The sequence below is a fragment of the Staurois parvus genome, unplaced genomic scaffold (assembly GCF_062004578.1).
Source record: "Staurois parvus isolate SC_StPar_1 unplaced genomic scaffold, SC_StPar_1.0 ptg000361l, whole genome shotgun sequence".
Lineage (NCBI taxonomy): Eukaryota > Metazoa > Chordata > Amphibia > Anura > Ranidae > Staurois > Staurois parvus.
Genome location: NW_028318157.1, coordinates 3,106,828 through 3,127,566, shown reverse-complemented (window position 1 = coordinate 3,127,566; position 20,739 = coordinate 3,106,828). Strand labels below are relative to the sequence as shown.

Here is a 20,739-nt window from a genome sequence, read left to right as displayed (position 1 = left end):
TAGCAAACATATCAAACATATCATGCACACCTCCAATCCTCGTGCAAAGCTCTGCTCCTCCTCCTCTTGTGTCCCCCGCTGGATCCTTCTCCCCACCATCCCCACCATAGCAAGCCACTTGCTATGGAGGCACTCCTACAGACTTGCTCATGTGCCAGCTGTTTGTGTCCATAGACACACAGAGCATGTATCAGCCCTGCCCCCATTCCTTCCTCATTGGCTGTGATTGATAGCCGTGAGAGCCAATGGCTCCAACAGCTACATCTGAGCTTATAAGGAAGGAGAGAGCTGAGAGAGCTACTGTTCTTGCACACAGCACTGAATCTAGATTGGGCTCAGGTATGTATGAAAGGGGGGGGCTGCTCTCAGAGAAAGCATTAAGGTAAAAACATTTTCAGCCTTTAGAACCAATTTGATGTGTTGCACTACTTCCAGCACAATGCTCAGTATGCTGTTGGCTCTTCTGGGATCCGCTGTGCTACCTATCTCAGGGTTGGCATACTGGCATGTACCAAGCCATGTTAGCTGTTTCCCTATTTGGGATCCAAGTATTGTTGTACCATTGTGCCTTTGTTTCTAACTCTACACTTGTTTGCTTTTCCATAGCAAAAATGGATTCAAGATGTTTTCAGCTACAGAAGGTTTACCCATGCCTGGTCTTCCCTGTGTGAGTCCTTCAGATTCTGCTTTTATCTTGCCAGCTGCAGTGGAGGTAGTCTGTATGCTTGGTAACTGCATTTTCACACTTTTTGGCACATACTGCCACCTTTCTCTTGTGGAGTTATATCCCTTCTCGTGTCAATATGGCAGAGATTCCTGTAATTTCCTGGAAAGTCATGGAGTTGTATAGCCCTCTTGAGAGAGCTATGATTAATATGGCCTTACGCAAATACCAACAAGTGATCTATGGACTTCAGGAAACACGTTGGGGTTGATTTACTGTTTTGATAAATAGGTCTATGGGGTTGATTTACTGTTTTGATACATAGGTCTATAGATTTCCAAGAATTTGTATCCGTTATAGTTACGGAAGACAGATGTGTTTTCCTTCACTATTGAATACACATGCTACGGTGTAGATTCATCCTCTTTCTGCCACTGTGCTACAACAGATCCTTTTCTTTTTGTTAAATAAACCTGACACAACATTTCTTCCTGCATCTACAGGTCCCCATTATAGAGGAACCACCCTATCCAGATTTGTCAGTAATGTTGGGTGAATTGATCTTTGGAGAAACATGGATCCCTATGTCCCTATCTAGAATTGATCTTTGCTTGGGAAATTTAGCTTGTGCCCCATTGATTTCCAAATTCTATTATGCACCTAGAGGAATATCAGATCACCCCTCTGGTGCAGTGGATATTTGCTAAGCTCCAAGTACTTTATCAAGGGCCCCATGGAAACCAAATGCCTTCTGGTTGGTTATTTCCCCTCAAATGATTTGAATGAGAAACTTAATGCAGAATACTTTGTAACACATGCACAATCACAAGAACCCTTGCTATGCTGAAAGGCCTTACAGGGTTCCTTACAGATCTGTTTCTTTCAAAAACACTGATGTCAAAAATGCAACCAGGGGACACGATTCTCAGTTTTCCCATCAGGTGCAAATGCTTGAGCGGGAAGATGTATCTAGCCCCCTCAGATGCTGCTAAGGTGGCTTGGTTCTCCACCTAAGATGTTCTTGACCTTGTGGTCAACTCCTCTGCAGAATGTAAATGTTTCTTTCATAAATTAGCCTACTATGTAATTATTATTGCCCCTGCTTAATCATGTACTGCTGCGTTCAGGAAGCATTTCTTGCTGAAAGAGTTCTCAGGACATACATTCTACAGCACAGAATATGAGGTAAGAGGCTGCAGAACCCCAAAACCTGCTTAAAAGTAATAATAGATCTCCAATTAAGAAGGTTCTGTAAAATATACCTGTGACTAGGCTCCATATATTTCAAATATTTATATATTTTAATCACTAAGCAAGCCTTTCCTGACACACACACACACACACACACACACACACACATATATACTCTATATATATATATATATCTTGTGACATGGGGGATGATTAGCTCTAGTAGTAGATGCTTTTCAAAATAAGTTCACGTCCATCAGGAATTCTATTTAAGGGCCTGGTAGCCCATGTTTATTAAAAAGGGAAGAAACAAAAACAAAAGTCCAGCATAAGCTTTCCCATACAGGGGTTCTTCTCCAATTGTGAAACCAACTGATAAATACCAAGCCTCCTGGCTACTCCTCATTAGCACTACTGGTCAGCAGTACATCTGCTGGTATGGGTCTCCCAGATATTCTTGGCACACAATGCAACAGGAAGAAGGGTCAGTTGCACACCGGAGGATAGATGAATATAGTGTGTATTTATTGATCCATAGGACACACAAAACACCAGGACATGAATACAGGACTTGTTAACGCGTTTCACACGATCTCGTGCTTGATCATAACAATAACGGTTATGATCAAGCACGAGATCGTGTGAAACGTGTTAAAACCCAGTTGTACCGAAGGCCCACAGGTTGCCATATTACATTGCATTTTACAGAGCTGCATATTGAAAACTAAAGATAATTTTTTTAATAACATTAATTTAGAACATGGCTTATGTAGCCATTGTATATGGTAGGCTATATTATTATTTTTTTAATTTGCTATTTTTTTCCATGAAAATAGAGTTACCCTTTAAGGACATTATAATTTAGAGGAATGCATTAACAGTTGAATGGTTTTGCTAGTTGCCTGGAGCTGCTCTTTAAATATAGTGGCACATTATTCACATTAGTCAGAATTATCAGCTTACTACTTTTATTTCACTTTAGTACATTATTCCTTATTTAAACGCTTTGAATTGCAAGTTATATGACACAATGACTGCTTTAGGGGGCAGTGGTTGCCAACTGCATTAAACCATTACTGCATCTGTCATGCGTCAGTCCATTTGAATGGCAGCCACTGAAGCAATGTCAGTTTTAATTGCAATATAAGACTTGTGATTTAAATGTATTGTCACTTTTAAATGAAATCACTCAGAGTAAACTTTGATGTCTAATCTGCCATCCAGCCTCAGCGACCAGTCAAGTAACTCTAATACACACAAAGAAGGAGACAAAGTAACTAAAATAAAATTTGTTGTTACTGAAATATGTTCACATGTGGAAGACCTGACTATTTTAACAGCCAACAGTAGACGTTCCGTGGACAACATTCTTAGCATAATTTTTTCTAATAACCTGCCAAAAGTATTATCAATATTTGCACAAACAATCAAAATCAACGTTCAGAACACGGAGGGCCAAAACACAGTTTTGAGATGCAATGGGGTTAATTTACTAAAACTGGAGAGTGAAAAATCTGGTGCAGTTCTGCATGGAAACCAATCAGCTTCCAGGTTTTATTGTCAAAGCTTAACTAAACAAGCTAAAGTTAGAAGCTGATTGACTACCATGCACAGCTGCACCAGATTTTGCATGCTCCACTTCATCTTTCTCGCTAAATCAACTCCAGTGTGTTTTAGTAATGTTGGCATTTTGTGTAATATCAAGTTGTGGTGCCTTTTTTTTGGAATGGAACCTGAATGCAGAAAAAGTATTGCAGCTCTGATGCACTACCATGAATTGTAGCAATTTGTTCTAATGACATGTACCGTACATATTTTTGTCTGTTTTTGTGCATTTGGAAGCTTATTCAAAATAATCTTGAAGAATAAATAAGTTAAAAGCCCTGAGGTCAGACACGTTCCATAGAGGTAGATTAGGTCAGATTCACACTGTTCCAGTGTGGTACCACATGCATGTTAACATGTACGGGCATTAAGGCTTCCCCAGTCATTTTGAATGAGTTGCCAATTCACACCATCACAAAGTCCTTAATTGGGAAGTCAATATATGGTAGTACAGGTGCATTGTCGTAATGCCCTGGGGTACTATTCAAAATGAATGACACCCTAGCACCTCAACATATGTAGCAAGAATTACCACAGCTAAATAGTGTGAACCAGTTCTTAAAGTTTGACACTTGTGTAGCACTACCCCCTTAGAAGTTGCTGAGTTTTTGGGTCCCCCTATAGTCCTTCACAGCCAGGTAACATGCATTTTCTTTCACACTTGAACACTGGAGACAGTAAATAATCCTTGAGCTTGTTTTTTGTAGTTTTTTTAAGGAGTATTGAACTTGGATGGGGTTAAGAGGTGTGTTGGATGCCCAAGGAAATGTAAAAACGTAAGGACAAACTCTTTAGCAACTATATACAAATGTGGACAAAAAAAAAAAAAGAATGAGTCTTTCCTTTGAAGAGCTCTCTAGCCCACCTGGTCCACCACCCCAGACCCCAAATGAATCCTCCTCTTCATCCAGCTGCCTGAGGGAATCCCTGGGCAAAGGGACCCAGAAACTGCCACTTTAGCAAAGCAGCCCCAGATGAGGAGCTAGTTGGATTTGCCACCTGACTGCCCTCTCCCCTTATCTGGCCCAGGGGGTGTAGGATTACCCACTCAGTCCTCTCCTGAATGCTTTATGGGTTGGTGGCTTCCTTCAGGCCTTATACTTGGCTAGCTCCTTCCCTGCTTCCCAGGCTTTCCTCTCTCAGGGGACTGTTGAGGCAGAGAGATCTTCCTTCCCAGGTCCTGCCTGCAGGTATGCCTCTCCCTGGACCCACTCCCAAGCTCCACACTCCAGACTTCTCACTCCATCTTCCACCTGACACTGACCAACCCCTCCCAGGCTCTGCAATACTCAAAGGGTTGCCTTGGTCACCATGCCCAGCCACCTGCCAGGGGATTGACCAAGGTCTCTCAAGTATGTAGATCTGAGCTTCCTCCTCTCTTTCATGCCTTCTCCAGAAAGCTCTCAGGTTTTTGAAGAGGTGGGAGGGCTCTAGAAGCTCTGACCATCAGAACCTTCCTAGTCTGTCCAGAGGTAACCTCTCTACCTCACTCCCAGGCTAACTCAATCCCAGGCTGCACTTTTACAACTGGAGTGGAGATGACTATTTTTACAAATACCCATTTCTTAAGGGTTCTCTTCAGTATCATATTATGACAGATGGATATTGGGACAAATTCATGTCACAAAATGTTTAGATAAAAAGGACTTGCCCCTGCCACACCCCAAGCCATAATTCCCCCACATCAGGTAAGCACAGACAGAAGGACCTATGAAAGGAATTCTGGATTAAAGCAAATTGGTCAAAGACCTGGGCAATTCAAACAGAAAATGTAAGAAATATATATCTTTAAAGCTAGGAACAGAGGTATATGCGCAATTCTACGTTCAACAAGTTAAACTTAGTCCCACAACCAGTAAACTCCAAAGCTCATCTTTCATAGAGATTAATAAAAAAAATTCAAATTATGCAAAATAGCAGTTTAACATGTACGGCAGCATCACGCTGCTTTACAGTGACATGAAAGAAGTGTAGTTTTGTACACTTCAAATACAGTTAAGTGAGGGAAAAAAAGGAGCCATGTGTACTCTGAATCGCACACCACACTGCCCCTTATCACAATCAAAATGGACAGCTGCTGGAGAGGATACCGCTGTGGATTACCCCTCTGGTAGCTGTATGTTGTGTGTGTGTGAACTGATCCTTAATACTATCCAGGGCTGCCAACCTCCTAAAGCGGAATTTACGGACACAACACCAACAATTTTCTGACAGAACCAATTATTTATTGAAAGTTAAAAAAATTGCTAAAATTACAATTTTCAGTGCAAATATCAATATTTAAGCTACACACATGTAGCTATTGTGAGTAGCAATGTGCTTAGAGTATAACAAAAGGCAAAAAAAATATTTCTTCTTTTACATGAAGGTCATGTTAATATAATCCAGCACAGAGTTCCCCCTTACATCAGAGTCTGCCAGGGGGAACTCTGCAGACCCTGATGTGAAAGGGAACACTGTGAACTCTGATGTAAAGAGAGCTCTGAGGACTAGGATGTAAAGGGGAATGCTGAGGATTCTGGTGTAAATTGAAAAGCTGATGCAAGGGAGTATCTGGTCACCAGAGCCCCCCCCCCCACACACACACACACTTACACAAGGATCCAGTTCACAGAGGTCCCCTTTACATCACTGAGTTCCCCTTATATGAAACTCCACAGAGTTCCTCTCTACATCACAGCCCACACAGTTTTTCCTTGCACAAGTGTAAAGGGTGAACTCTGAAGATCCTGATATAAAGGGGAACACTGTGAAACCTGATGTAAAAGAGAACATTGCAGATCGTGATGTAAAGGGCAACTCTGAAGTAAGAGGGGCTCTGGCCACCAGAGCCACCCCACTTCCCCCTTACACAAGAATCCAAAGAGTTCCCCCTTATATCAGAGTCTGCAGGATTTCCCTTCACCTGTGCAAGGGGGAACTTTGTGGACCCTGATGTAGAGGGGAACTCTGATGTAAAGGGGAAAGCTGTGGACCATGATGTAAGGGGGAATGCTGCAGACTCTGGTTTAAAGGGATACTCTGATGTAAGGTGGTCTCTGGTCACCAGAGCCCCCCTCTTGCTTCAGAGTCCACAGAGTTCACTTTTTCAACAGAGTTCCCCATTACATCAGGGTCTGCAGTGTTCCCCTCTACATGAAGGTCTGCAGAGTTCCCCCTGGAATCCTGCAGATTCTGATGTAAAGGGGAACTCTTAGGACTCTGATTTAAGGGGAAATACCAGGAACTCTGTTTGGAGGGGGGGGGGTCTGGTGACCACAGACCACCTACTACAGTGTGAATACACTAACGAAAGGGGGGTTGGTGAGTCCTCCACTCCTGAGTCTCAGCTCCCCCTTCAGTCCTGGCTGCTGTTCATAAAAGACATCAAGCGATACTATAATGTCACCGGGTGGCAAAAACCCCCCTCCACCCAAGTCTGGCCTGCTACAGAACTGCACATACATAGTTCCAAAGTTGGCCAAAAGCCATCTTTCTTATGGGCAGCTGCCGTCCGTAATGGACATTTACAGAAAGCTTGTAAATCAGCTGATATTTACAAATTAATGGACAGTTGGCAACCCTGATGACTATAATTCTCATGACTATAATTCAATCAATACCATCTAGTGACTATAATTCAGTATTTTCCTGATTCACGAATTTGAAATGTAAAGAATATTGCCTAAGAACATTTGGTTTTGCCCAATCACACAAAACAGGTTTACATGCAGTTTTAATTGATGTACACTTTTTTAAATAAATGCATCTTTTAGTATATATGTAGTTAAAGCTTTTCTTTATTTTGGAAGGTGTGGTGAAGGGTTAAGAGCACTGGCAGTTTTTCTTTTACTGCTATAGTGACAGCATTTTTCTAGACAGGGTGACTTTCTAAAAGCAACACAGTCACATTTAAAAATGGTTTGCCATAGCAAAGAGGAATGCTTGAACCCCTGTCAGATTTTTATTTCTGGCTTTGTCCCTGCTGCAATTTTTTTTCCCACTTCCTGTCTGGTGAAACCATTGTCAGTAGGACAGAAAGTGATGGGGAAACGCTCAAATCCCTAGGTTCATACCTAAGCGTTTTCTGCAGCGTTTTGCAGAAACACAGTACAGTCCATTTAACATGATTTCCTATGGGACACGTTCACATCTCAGCGTTTTCACCCAGTGTGTTTTTCGGAAAGGGTTAGGGACTTCTTTCAATGCAAAAAGTTGCGTTTTTGGTTCTTTAAGCTGCAATGGAAACGCTAAAGAAAAGCATGTAGTGCGTTCTTGTTGTGTTTTTGAGGCAATTTTTTCAGGTAGACCTGATCGGAAGGTCATGCAGATCAATGGGCAGGGGGATGTAACTGAACTAGTGTCCATTTACATCCACCAGTCTTCAAGTCTGTCTTGGTCCAGTCCTAAATGCGATGGATCAGAAGTAGCCTGATTTATCCAGACACTTCTCACTGTCTATAGAGTCATCACAGGTCAACCACAGTCTGCTGTCAAAATGTGAACAAAAACTGAACAGGCACAGATGTCACAAAACTGATATCTGTTCCGCTCTGCTCCAGTTTGGCAGGGAACCTATTCACAGATCCCCTGCTGAATGGAGCAGAGCACATCTATGTGAAAAGACTCATAAACTGTCTGTCACTCCAGCCATCTGCAAGGCAGCCATTGCTTCAAGACACCACTATGCCATTAATACACATGTGAATATCCCTTCACCCCCCTTATTTTCTCAGCAGTCAGATTATTTGTGCTACATTGCTGATCAATGAATGGAGCTGTCATTCAGACCAGGATGTACAGATGTACCTCAGTTTACCAACGCCTCGGTAACGTAATTTTTGGTTTACGAATGAATATCCATTGAAATTAATGCCTCGGTTTATGATTTTTTTTCGCAATACGGATTAATTGGTTTTCAATGCATTTACAATTTTTTTTTTAATCATGTCCCTGTACAGTACTTTGCCTTTAAAGTGCACTTTATAAAGAGTTTTGAACAGATAAGACTTTTTTTTTTTTACTTTTTTCTGACCTCTGTAACGGATTATTTGGTTTTCAATGCATTCCTACGTTAAACCGCATTTCGGTTTACAAATTTTTTGCAACACGAAAAGTCCCGCAGAATGAATTGAATTCATAAACTAAGGTACGCCTGTACACGTTTTTTTTTTTTTAATAGGACATAAATACATCCCTTTGTGCATGTCCATTTCTGTGCTTACCTGTTCTATCCAGTTTTTACAAAAATAAATCAATTCGCCCGTGCATAATAGGCAAAATAATTTAGGAGCACGTTCATGCAGAAAATCAGTTTCACCAGTTCATACAAGGGTACAAAATCACAATTCAGCATTCTGGGTAAACCTGGCAAATTCCCTGTACTAGTGATTTTCCCCTGACTATAATTCTCATTTAATTAATGCAGCTGTGTACAGATAAAGCAATCACCTGGTTTCAATCTGCTGTTCTGGCTGGCATTTCCAGTTTCATTGCCAATTCTTGAGCTTTCAGACTGGTCTTTGGATTGTTGCAGGAAGCCCCTGGTGGAAAAACATATAAGGTTAGTGATTAGAACTCAGATATGTACAGTTTTGCTAATCAAAGCTGGCTTTATAATGAATCTGTTCCCAGATTTCCCCCAGAGGAATGTATGGTCAGTACAACAGGGCATAGCAGACAGGTCTTTCTACAGTTCATTGATGCATCCCAGCAGCACGGCCAGTGGGAATAGTATGTAAGAACTGGAGGAAAAATGTACTAGTGGTTCGAGACTAGACTTTTCTGTTCACTTTCCAGCCCACCAATAAAAAGCTGAGGGTTTGGAAGGGTGGTGGGAGTTATTTGTCATGTTACTTGTATGTATGTAACTTGTAATGATTTCAGGCATTGCATTGTGGGAATACTATGCAATAATGGAAAAAGTTTTATTAAGAAAATCTGGTATTTGCTTCTGTGGTTAGAGCTGTTTGGAGAGTGTTTGTTTGTAACATTGTTTGACATAATTAAGTGGAACTAAAAGGCAAAATCATTTTTTGGCATTTTATATAGCGTAAGGTCCTATTTACACTGACTTTCGCTAAACTGTATGGAAAACAGTGACATTTGTTGCATTCAAGCGCAGGTTATAGCGTACTGCATTTTCAGAGGATATCCTGTGCACTGCGTTGGCATTTGCTGTGTTGTGCTAAAATTCATACATGTTGCATTTTATGGTGTGACTAGGACACATTGGAAATTGTTTTTCAGATGTCTTTCTGTTGATCTGCGCTAAAATGCAGATCAACACACTGGTGTCAATTAGCCCTTACCCTAGGTTCACACCTAAGGGGTTTCCGCAGCATTTTGCGTTTTGCAAAAATGCAGTACAGTCCATGTAACATGATTTTCTGTGGGACACGTGCACATCTCTGCATCGGTGCATTTTTGGAAAGGGTCGGGGACTTTTATTTAACGCAAAAAGTTGCATTTTTGGTTCTAAACACTTAAATGGAAATGCTGCAGAAAAGCATGTAGTGCATTTTAAATTTGCCTGGCAACAAAAAACCCCTCAAAAACGCAACACAAAATGCAATGTAGAAACGGGTCAAACCAGGGGCGGACTGACAACTCATGTGGCCCCTGGGCAATAGGGGATCATGGGGCCCCTGTGTCTTTGCCCACACTCAAAGCACACCCAAAAAAGCCTATAAAAAGGTACCAGGGGCATTTCATGGGGCCCCCTACTGACCTCGGGCAGTGCCCGAGTGTTCGAATAGTCAGTCCGCCCCTGGGTCAAACACAAACTGCATAGGTGTAAACCTAGTCTAAGGGAAGGTTATAAACCCTGTCGGTCTTTGCCATATGTGACCCCATTGGGAAGATTTCCCTTCACTTCCTGTCCCATAGATGAAACAGAAACTGAGAGAAAATCCCTTCAAAGTGAGAAAACCTTGGTCATCACCAAGCATTTCAGAAGGAGAGGAGAGAGAGGTGGCATTTCACATCCCCAGACCTGTGAAGATGCTTTCTCTCTTCTCCTTGCAGGGATGACAGTACAGGCTAGACAGCTGATTGGTCAGCACCATGACAGTGCTGACCAATCAAGCGCCATCTAGCCCATACTGTCATCCTTGCATGGAGAAGAGAGAAAGCATCTTCACAGGTCTGGGGATGTGAAATGCCACCTCTCTCTCCTCTCCTTCTGAAATGCTTGGTGATGACCAAGGTTTTCTCACTTTGAAGGGATTTTCTCTCAGTTTCTGTTTCATCTATGGGACAGGAAGTGAAGGGAAATCTTCCCAATGGGGAAAGCTGTGGGGATTTCAAATCCCCAGATCTGTGAAGCGGGTTTTCCTTCTGTGACAGCATGGGACTGGTGCAGTGAGGTTTCCTGCACCACTCCTGTGTAAACTCAAGCAATGACAAGCTTGGGTTCACACAAAAGCAGCGGGAAACCGTATGCGATTCGGACAGGAATCGCACCGCATTCCTGTTGAAAGCACATGCTATTCTTTGCGGTATGGTTTGGGTCCATTTTGTATGGATGCAAATTGAACTGCAAAGTATAGGTACTCTTTGGGAAGTACTTCTCTGAAAGTATCACCGATCAAAAAAAGGGTATCGGTGAATCCCTAATCTAAGCCATTCTTTTCCTTTTTTAAAAAAATGTACATTTTTATTTAAAGTTTTTGCAAGGAATTGGTAAGGTTTAGAGCCTCTGAGATTCAGAGTACTGTTGAGATTCACATTCTATCTGTAATAGTGAGCACTATTTATTGAGAATAAAAGTGAAGGAAAATCCACATTTGTTTGAGTTGTCACCAGGACAGGAATAGAAGGAAATTCTTTCAATGTGGACACTCGTTCCCATGACAGCTATCCAGTAGGGGACTTCCTCTCACTACTTAATATCTACAGAAAATAAATTTGCAATGGGCCAGAGGGGGCAAAAAAATCATTTCCTTCTCTGTTAAAACTAGGGGAAAAGGTTTTGGATTTTGAAGGAAGCCAGTCGTAGGAGAAATACAAAGGGTGCCACTGCTAAACTCTCCTGATAATGCTAGTTGTGTAGTTTACTTTAAAACTTTGAGAAACTGGCCTCAAACAAGTACACAGATAAGGACCTTTTGACCTGCAGGATTTATACAGTATACTGTGGGTCAAGGATTTAAAACACTAAGCCAGCATGTCACCATAACAGCCAGTAAGCTAGCATTTTCAGAATTTCAGCAATGGCAGCCCTCATATTTTATTTGGTAGTTTTACTTTACTTTGGTTGTCTGAAGGGCTTTCCATTGAGACTGTGAACCGTAAAATAACAATTTGCATTTTTTTTTTTAGTGAGAATTAAAAGGATAGAATATAGATACATAGCCTTGCGTTTATATAATTGTTCAGTCAGTTTTGGAAAAAGTCTTGCGGATAAACTTGCTCTTCTCTTACCTAGTTTGTGTTTTTGCATACAAGTTAGAAACATAAAAATAAGAGGTGCATAAAAAACTAATATATTGTGACAGTGCAAGGCTGTCACTGTGGAAATGGGTTTAAAATGGACACTGGACTCTCAAAAGTCGGTTTGAGAAGTACCAGCAGAAGTGGGAGTGGGAAACCTTGTGTTGGAAGGACTTCCATCTCCTATATAAAAAAAAAAAAATATATATATATATATATATATATATATATATATATATATATATATATATATACACACACACACTAATATGATACACTTAACCTCCCTAGCGGTATGATTCTTTCCGATTTTTTTGTGCTGAAAGCGGTACCATTTTTTCGCATGGAAATAGTTTTTTATTGTAGGCTGTAATTTTTAGGAAAATTTCCCCACAAATCATCACTCAATTCTGCAAGTGGTTCTGATTTACTATCGCTGTTCTCTAGCCGGTCTAAAACCGCTTTTGACGTAATGGGACGCTTTTTGGACGCCATGGACGTTTCTCAGTTTCCAGGCAGAAAGAACAGACAAAATGCAGGCAGGGCACAGGACAAAGCACTAGGGACAATATGTATGTGAGATGGGAATTTTTTAAATTTCCCGCCGCCGCCGGAGCCCGTACGTCCCGACGTCACGGGGACCGGAACATAGAAGCCGGATGCCGGCATCGGCCGGAGGAGATGGCCGGGGACGCTGCAGGGGACACATCACGGGAACGAAGGACAAGGTAAGTGCTACAGGGACTCCCTATGCAGCGCCGCATGGTAAGCCCGAGTGTAGCTCGGGGTTACTGCTTTTGGTATAGAAATTTTACCCCAAGCTACACTCGGGAATACCGCTAGGGAGGTTAAAATATATTGATTTTTGATGGGTGACCAGAGTGAAGAGTAGTATATGGCATTCGTTCTGTATCTCAAAACTAGACCTAGTAGGGGAAAATTGGTACCATTTTTTAAATCAATCCAATAAATATACCCTGAAGCAAGTCTATTGCAGGCCATAGACGGGTTGTTTATCAGCCGAATTTTTGTACAAATGAAAAATCGGACGATATTCACACCATTAGTGGGGCAATGCCGTCGGCCATTTTTCTTCTTCTCATTTCTTTTATCGGTCATGCTGGAAAATCCACAAAAAACGGCCGTTTTTCGTAAGCATTGGTGGCAGCATCCATGGCAGCAATGACCGATTTTTCATTTGTCGGCCAACAATTCAGCCGATAAACGGCCCGTCTATGGCCAGCCTAACATTCGAGATGCCAAAGTGTGTGTAGGCCGGTGTAATCAAAGGCTGCTTTCTCACCAGCCTGAAGTGGATGCATAACCAAAGCTTCTATTTTTGAGCAGAATAGGGAAGGATCACAATAGAAAGGTGTCCCCGTTGAAAGATTTCCTTACATTTGTTTTAGGGGCAGTTTTAAAATTTTGGATTTCCCTTCCCCTTTCTGTCTCAGCCCTGGTTCACACATATGCGTGCTGGACCCTCTCCCCACACTATTGGGGAAAATTTTTTTTTTGCCTAGAAATACACTTTAATATTTTGCCATAATTTCTTTAGAAATATTAATTTATTTCAATATTGCTACATAATATCCTTGTATGAATCTGAGCTTTTGGATCCTAGAGGATATTTACAGTATAGTGTATACGTGGGGTTCTAATGCCTGCAGAATTCTTTTTTTTGTATTGTGAGAACCCTTTCAAACATTTCCTATTATATAGCTTAATTATAATTTGTATTTCTTAGAATACAATAAAATGAAATGCAAAATTCTTTTTTTATCTTAAGAACCCTTTCAAACAATCCAATTATATAGCTTAGCAAGCTATATAAGCTGAAGCTAGCAATTATGTTTCCAGAATTGTCTCTCTGGTGACATTTGTGATCCAACTCGGAAGTGTAATTGTCATCTGGTACTGTCATTTACCCAGATGGGCTTCTTTGGTGGCCTCGAGAGTCCATGTAAAGCTTGGAAGTGGTTCTCTCAGGAACCTGAAATAGAAAGACATTGTCAGTCATCATAGATTAACCAAAATGACTATGTTATGTTTTTAAATGGTCAGCTCAACTACAAGTGAGTGGAAAAAGGACACTAAAAGCTTTTTTTTTTTTTTTTTTTTTTTTTCAATCTTTCAAGAAATCTAGATAGGTGCAAGTTTAAGCAGGCCTTTTTATGTCGCTCACTTTGAATCCCTCCCACTAGCAGAAGAGACTGAGAATGGTTACGTAGCATGACGAGTGCCAGTTTAAAAATGCAACATAATGTAGAAATCAAAGCATATTTATTTATTTATTTAAAACAGTTTGCTTTCTCCTCTTGTCACCATGCTTCTTGTCAGCACATGAACTGATTGGCTCTTTGTCCTGCTTCAACTCACACTTTAATCCTGCTGTACAAAGATTGGAAGCAGCTGATACCGAGTCAAATTTAGGTACTTACACTGCTTGCATTAACCTCTACACACCCGGCCACTGTATATAAACGACCAGGTGGGACAAGCGCCACTCTGATCAGACGTACCCATATTCCCTTCCACTTGACATGCTGCCGTGCAGCCTGATAGCTGCTCAGCAGTGCAATTCTGTTATGGCTGTGCCCCTTGGACACAGCACATCACGGATCAGCATATGGACTCTCTGATTGGCCCTCACGATCCTGTGATGGCTGTGGCCAATCACAGCCATCACACAATGTAAACAGAGGCACCTGCCTCTGTGTCGGTGGAGGAGAGGGGGATCGCTGCAGCCAGTCAGCGATCTATGTGTAGCTGCTGATTTTACTGTGCAGTAACAGATCACACAGTGCAACCATCTGTCAAAAGTGTACCAAGCACCATCCGTCAAAGTCCGAGTGCACATCAACATCTGTACCAGTGTCCCATCAACATCTGTCACAGTGTACCAGTGTCCCATTCAATAATGTAGTTTGGCGCCATTCCACGAGCATGCACAATTTTAAAAGCGTGCCCTGTTTGGTATATATTTACTTAGTGCAACACCGTATTTTATATTTTTTACTGAAAAAATGGTTATTCTATTGTTTTTGTGTGCATTAAAATTCATTAAAATTTATTTTTTCTCAAAATGTGTTTGAAAAGCACTGCACAAATACTGTGTGGGATAAAAAATTGCAAAACCCACGATTTTATTTAAAAGTGTCATTAGAAGGCCTGGTTCTAAAGTGGCTAATACCTGAAGGTGCACCTTGGATGTTAGGCCTCTCTATGTGGCTAGGCTGTGAAGGTCTCACACATGGTATTACCATACTCGGGAGAAGTAGCAGAATTTGTTGGGGTGTAGTTGCAAGTATGCCTATGCCTTGTGTGAGAAATAACTTTTATTAAGACAGTTTTGTGAAAAAAAAAAAAAGTTTATTTAATGTGAGGTGTGATCAGTTTTCAATGAGAAGTTTCATAGATTGTAGACTCTCTAACTTTCACACACACCAAATAATATACAGCGATTTGGGTTATTTTTGCCAAAGAATTGTAGCAGTTTAAATTTTGACTTATTTGAATAGTTTTATAACAGAAACTAAGAAAAAACGTGATTTTATTATTTTTTTTTTTTATAATTTAGAAATAACTACCACCAAAAGAAAGCTCTATTTGTGTGGGGGAAAAAAAAGATAAAAATTTGATATGGGTACAGTGTTGCATGACTGAGTAATTGTCATTCAAAGTGTGAGAGCTAATGATGGGCCGAACACCCCAATGTTCGGTTTGCGGTCAAACGTTTGAACAATCGACCGCAAACTTCGAACTCAATGCAAGTCTAAGGGAAAAAAAAGAAAAATTCCATTAAATATTATGCCTGGTGGGTCCCCTTAAATTACCTGCAAAGTTCCACATCTGTATAATGTATACAACCTGCTGCAGCAGGACTGACTTTTTTTTTTTCTCTAAATTACATTTTTATAGAAAGCAACACAACTGCATGAGGTCCCCCTTAATCCATATCAGATCCTTTAGGTCTGGTAGGAAAGTTATAAGGGACCCCACAGTAAATTTTTAATTTTAAAATTTATAATTTTTTAATAAAGTGTGTGGAATTCCCCCTAAAAGCCCTATTAGGCCCTTTAGGTCTTATAGGACTTTTAGGGGGAACCCCACCCCAAACAAATTAGGGGGAAAAAGTGTGGGATCCCCTAAATTGCTAGAAGACCCTCTATCCAATCACAGGCTTGGCAGGGCAGGAAAGGGGGGTACATTGATTACCTGCCCTCCCTGCAGCTTACCAGGCCACAGACTGTGTCCCCATGCCAATAGGGACAAGGGCCCCTTCCCCCGCAACCCTGGCTCGGTGGTTGTGGGGGTCTGTGAGCAGGGGGGCTCATTAGCATCAGGGTACCCCATTAAATAAGAGGGCACCCTGATGCTTCCCTCCCCCCTTGTGAATAAGTAAGGGGTCAAAATTCAGTAAAAATATAAGGACCAGTCTTTTGAAACGTTCCTTTTAATTGAACAAAAAACAAAACTGTTTTTGACCCGTCCCAATGCCGATAGCATGTGGCCTTGTAAACCGCAGGAGAGGCGCTCGATTGCCCTCCCCCCTTTCCTGCCTGCTAGGCCTGTGCTCAAATCAAGGATCTGGTAGGAATTTAGGGGTGACCCCACTCTTTCCCTCCCCCCCAATTTTTTTGGGCGGGGGTCCCCTTAAAAGTTCTACCAGGCCTAAAGGGCTTTTAGGGGGAACCCCACGCACATTTTAATTTTTTTCTATGTGGGGTCTCACCTAACCTTCCTACCAGAGCTAAAGGGCCTGGTATGGATTGGGGGGCACCCACATGTTTCTTTTTTTTCCTTTTTTTAAATGTATTTTTTGTTTTATTTTTTATTTTTTTTATATATTTTATTTTTTTACTTTTTACTCTCCCCTCTGTCTTCGGCAGTGTCAAGCAACACACTGCATGAGGCTGCAGTGTAACCTGTCACATTGACTTTTGGCCAATCTTTGGCCCTCAAAGTGCATTGTGCTGCAGCTGACCTGTGCATTGCTTTGACCAATCATTGCTCTCCAAATGCACTGTGAGAGCTCTGTGCATTGTGGGGTGCTCAGCGGGTGAACAGCCCACCGAATGCCCTTACCATTCATATGTTCGGGTAACACACTAACTGCCGATGTTCAAATCATAACACCGAGCCCAACACTAGTTAGAGCACTAAAAGCTGAAAATTGGCCTGTGCATGAGGGGGTAAAAGTGTCCAGTATTGAGCTGGTTAAAAATTAGAACTCACCGTAAAATCCTTTTCTTTGAAATTTGAGGGATGTAGGATTCAGAGGCAATTGACTTATACTGTTGCCTACTGGAGAAATTGGACACTGGCAAACAAACAGCCTTGTGTAGGGGTCTGCTGTCCTGTTTGTGACAGACTCTTCTCTGTCCTTTTGTTAAATATTTCACATGCACAGTACCAGATAACTAGGTATATGCTACTTTGTGTGTAGTGGTCACCTTCCAGTATATTAGTAGGTGAACCTGTTTATTGCAATAGAGTTTAGATGTAGATCCTGTTATTTTTAGTTAATCCTGTCCCTTTTGGTCTTGGATTCTATAGCTAGTTTTAGCTCAGGGCTCAATAACCAGCATAGGCTAGAGCGGGTGTCGGCAACCCGCGGCTCCGGAGCCGCATGCGGCTCTTTTTCATCTTTGCTGCGGCTCCGGAGCACACTGCCCACCAGGTGGTCGGCAAGCCGCAGATCGCGAGCCACATGCGGCTCTTCTGTGTGCCGGGCGCCCGCTCCCCTCCCTCCTCAAAAATCCGGCCCGCGGAGCGTGGAACATTGGCTGTCAGGATGTAGGTGGGGCAGCCAGGATGTAGGCGGGGCAGAGTGACGAACTCCTCTCTCAGTCCGCCCTGAAGACCAGAACGGCGCGGGAACACAGCGAGAGGAACGCGCGGAGCAAAGGTAAGTGAATTGAGACAATATGGGGGATGAATTACTATGTGGGGGATGAATTACTATGGGGAATGAATTACTATGTGGGGGATGAATTACTATGTGGGGGATGAATTACTATGGGGAATGAATTACTATGTGGGGGATGAATTACTATGGGGGATGAATTACTATATGGGGGATGAATTACTATGGGGAATGAATTACTATGTGGGGGATGAATTACTATGGGGGAAGAATTACTATATGGGGGATGAATTACTATGGGGGAAGAATTACTATATGGGGGATGAATTACTATGGGGGATGAATTACTATGGGGGATGAATTACTATGTGGGGGATGAATTACTATGGGGGATGAATTACTATATGGGGGATGAATTACTATATGGGGGATGAATTACTATGGGGGATGAATTACTATATGGGGGATGAATTACTATGGGGGAAGAATTACTATATGGGGGATGAATTACTATGGGGGATGAATTACTATATGGGGGATGAATTACTATATGGGGGATGAATTACTATGGGGGAAGAATTACTATATGGGGGATGAATTACTATATGGGGGATGAATTACTATGGGGGATGAATTACTATGTGGGGGATGAATTACTATATGGGGGATGAATTACTATATGGGGGATGAATTACTATATGGGGGATGAATTACTATGGGGGATGAATTACTATATGGGGGATGTATTTTCAGTTTTAAAAATGTGGCTGTCAAAATAAATTTCAATCGTGGTTTTGGCGAGATTTGGCTCAGTTGAAAAAAAAGGTTGCCCACCACTGACCTAAGGCTATGATTGTGATTATGAAGATACACTGTGGCCCTGATTAACCCTTTGCTTACTGGACCCTTAAACCCCCTTCATGACCAGAGTGCTTTTTGCAATATATGCAGTGTCGGATTTGTTATAAATGTTGCAATGGTTTTGCGGCTCCCAGTCTTTTTTTTCCCTTCGGAAACGGGTCCAAGTGGCTCTTTATGTCTTAAAGGTTGCAGACCCCTGGGCTAGAGCCATGTTATGTATTCATCAGCCACTTCTGGTAGTTAGAGGTTCAGTTGCATTACAGATTAGAAACTACTAGGGACTAAAGCACAGAGTAGATGGACTGAATCTGAGTTCCAGAGCCTTAGAGAATCTGAGTTTGATCCTGGACACAGCTCAAGACAGAGTTATCCTTCCACAAGGTAAACCTCAAATTCTCTGTGCCCAGACTCACTCTTCAGTAGAAGAGTTAACCTACTCTGTTTCTGCACATGAGTGCTGGGGTTTATGAAGCCTGTCCCAGCTGTCATAGTGATCCCAGAACTCCTTTTCTCAGAATCCCTAACAGGACTTCTAATGGTACTTGCAGAATTGCTGCCAGGACTTCTAGATGTCCCTGAAATGACTCTGGGTCTCATTTGGCCTCTGACCAAAAGGGTATTTGAGAACCAACCTGCAAAGTGGCAGCTTTTGTGTCTCATTGCCAGTTATTTTAGGTTCAGTAAAATGCCAGGACAGGACAATCTAGCATTTCCCATGCCCAATCACATAAACAGTCAACATTCAGATTAACATTCACAAGAATATAACTACTTTCAGGCTTATAATCTGACTGAAACCATGTTCAAATTCCCCTACATTGGCTACGAAAGACCTGGTGGAATTTTTGGAACTGAATAAAGACATACAGGGCGATAAGATCCAATATGACGTGAATGCCCCCTTTGAATCCTAAAAAGTTGGAATAGGCTGAAACCCTTCCAATACTGAAAACAGGGTGATAAACCTTTGCGCCAAAAGACAGAAAGGCTACTCAGAGGTCTGCTAATCTGAGTGGTGATGTAGCAAAACTGGAAGCCCTGAAGTGAAAAAGGAATTGGAAACAGAACTCTAGTTTGTAACCTGTGGAAGAAACAATTGAGTACTGTCCATGATACTTTTTTATTTGCACTAACATACAATTTTGAGGACCAGCTTTTGGGGAGTGTCCCCTTCTTCAAGGTCCAAGCAGTACTCAGTACTGCTTGGACCTTGAAGAAGGGTACACTCCCCAAAAGCTTGTCCTCAAAATTGTATGTTAGTGCAAATAAAAAAAGTATCACGGACAGTACTCAATTGTTTCTGTCGCAAATGCACTAATACGGCTACAATCACCTCTAACCTGTGGAAATAACCTCCCATACCCAGGCATCTGAAATGATGTATGTCCAAATGTCTTGCTAGCAAAGGCTAACAGACATCCCTCCCACTTTGAAAATTGGGGCACCCTTCATGTTGAAGAGGACCTGTCTGCAGGTTTGGGGCTCCAGAAATTTTTGCAATTTGGCCTAGAAGCCTCAAGCAGTGGACAGCATTTCAGTCTGTCAGTGTTAGGTTTTTGAGAAGTAACACTGCAGGCTGCCCTGGAATTGTTAGTTGATTGTTGATTCAAAAAGCGTGAGCGGGTTGAACAACAAAAAAATCAGTTTCCTTCAGCCACACAGAGTGGATGGAAGAATCTCCCCTGCTAGGACACTGTATTTTAACAGTGGCACCCGCAGCTGTCTGAATACACTAGTCATCCGCTGCAGCAATCTTCTCGTCAACTGGGGCTGGCCACACACTGATCAAAATTCAGTTGGTTCCTGCTAAACTAGCTCAGTTATCTGCAATGAGTAGCAGAACTGGTTAGATGTGTCTTTTCTCATCCTCTGCAATACAAGTTACCCAGCTCTGTCAGCACAGAACACAGTAGCGTTAGGGCAGAAAGCAGCATTTTCACTGAGATCAAGGCATTTTAGGGCATTTCAATGCAAAAATCAGTCTCAAATCAAAGAGAGGGCTACAGGACTAGAATATTGAAATATGCATTGATATAGTTATAGAGTCACTTTAGGTGTTCTTAAAATTTCTGCTGGATGGCTTTTTCCACAGGTCACTTATAGTACAAATGTATGAATAAATGCTACTGCATCACTA

At 41.8% G+C, this 20,739-nt stretch overlaps 1 protein-coding gene across 1 annotated transcript in view; it reads right to left on the bottom strand.

The window, feature by feature from the left end:
- The window catches only part of NRK (Nik related kinase), a 335,992-nt gene that overhangs the window by 121,652 nt on the left and 193,601 nt on the right, over positions 1 to 20,739 (bottom strand). Inside the window, exons 18-19 of the mRNA XM_089684925.1 lie at positions 13,801 to 13,865; positions 8,891 to 8,982 (exon numbers count right to left, since the gene is read on the bottom strand). Coding sequence (XP_089541051.1) covers positions 8,891 to 8,982; positions 13,801 to 13,865 — 157 coding nt within the window. The remainder of the gene's footprint in view (positions 1 to 8,890; positions 8,983 to 13,800; positions 13,866 to 20,739) is intronic.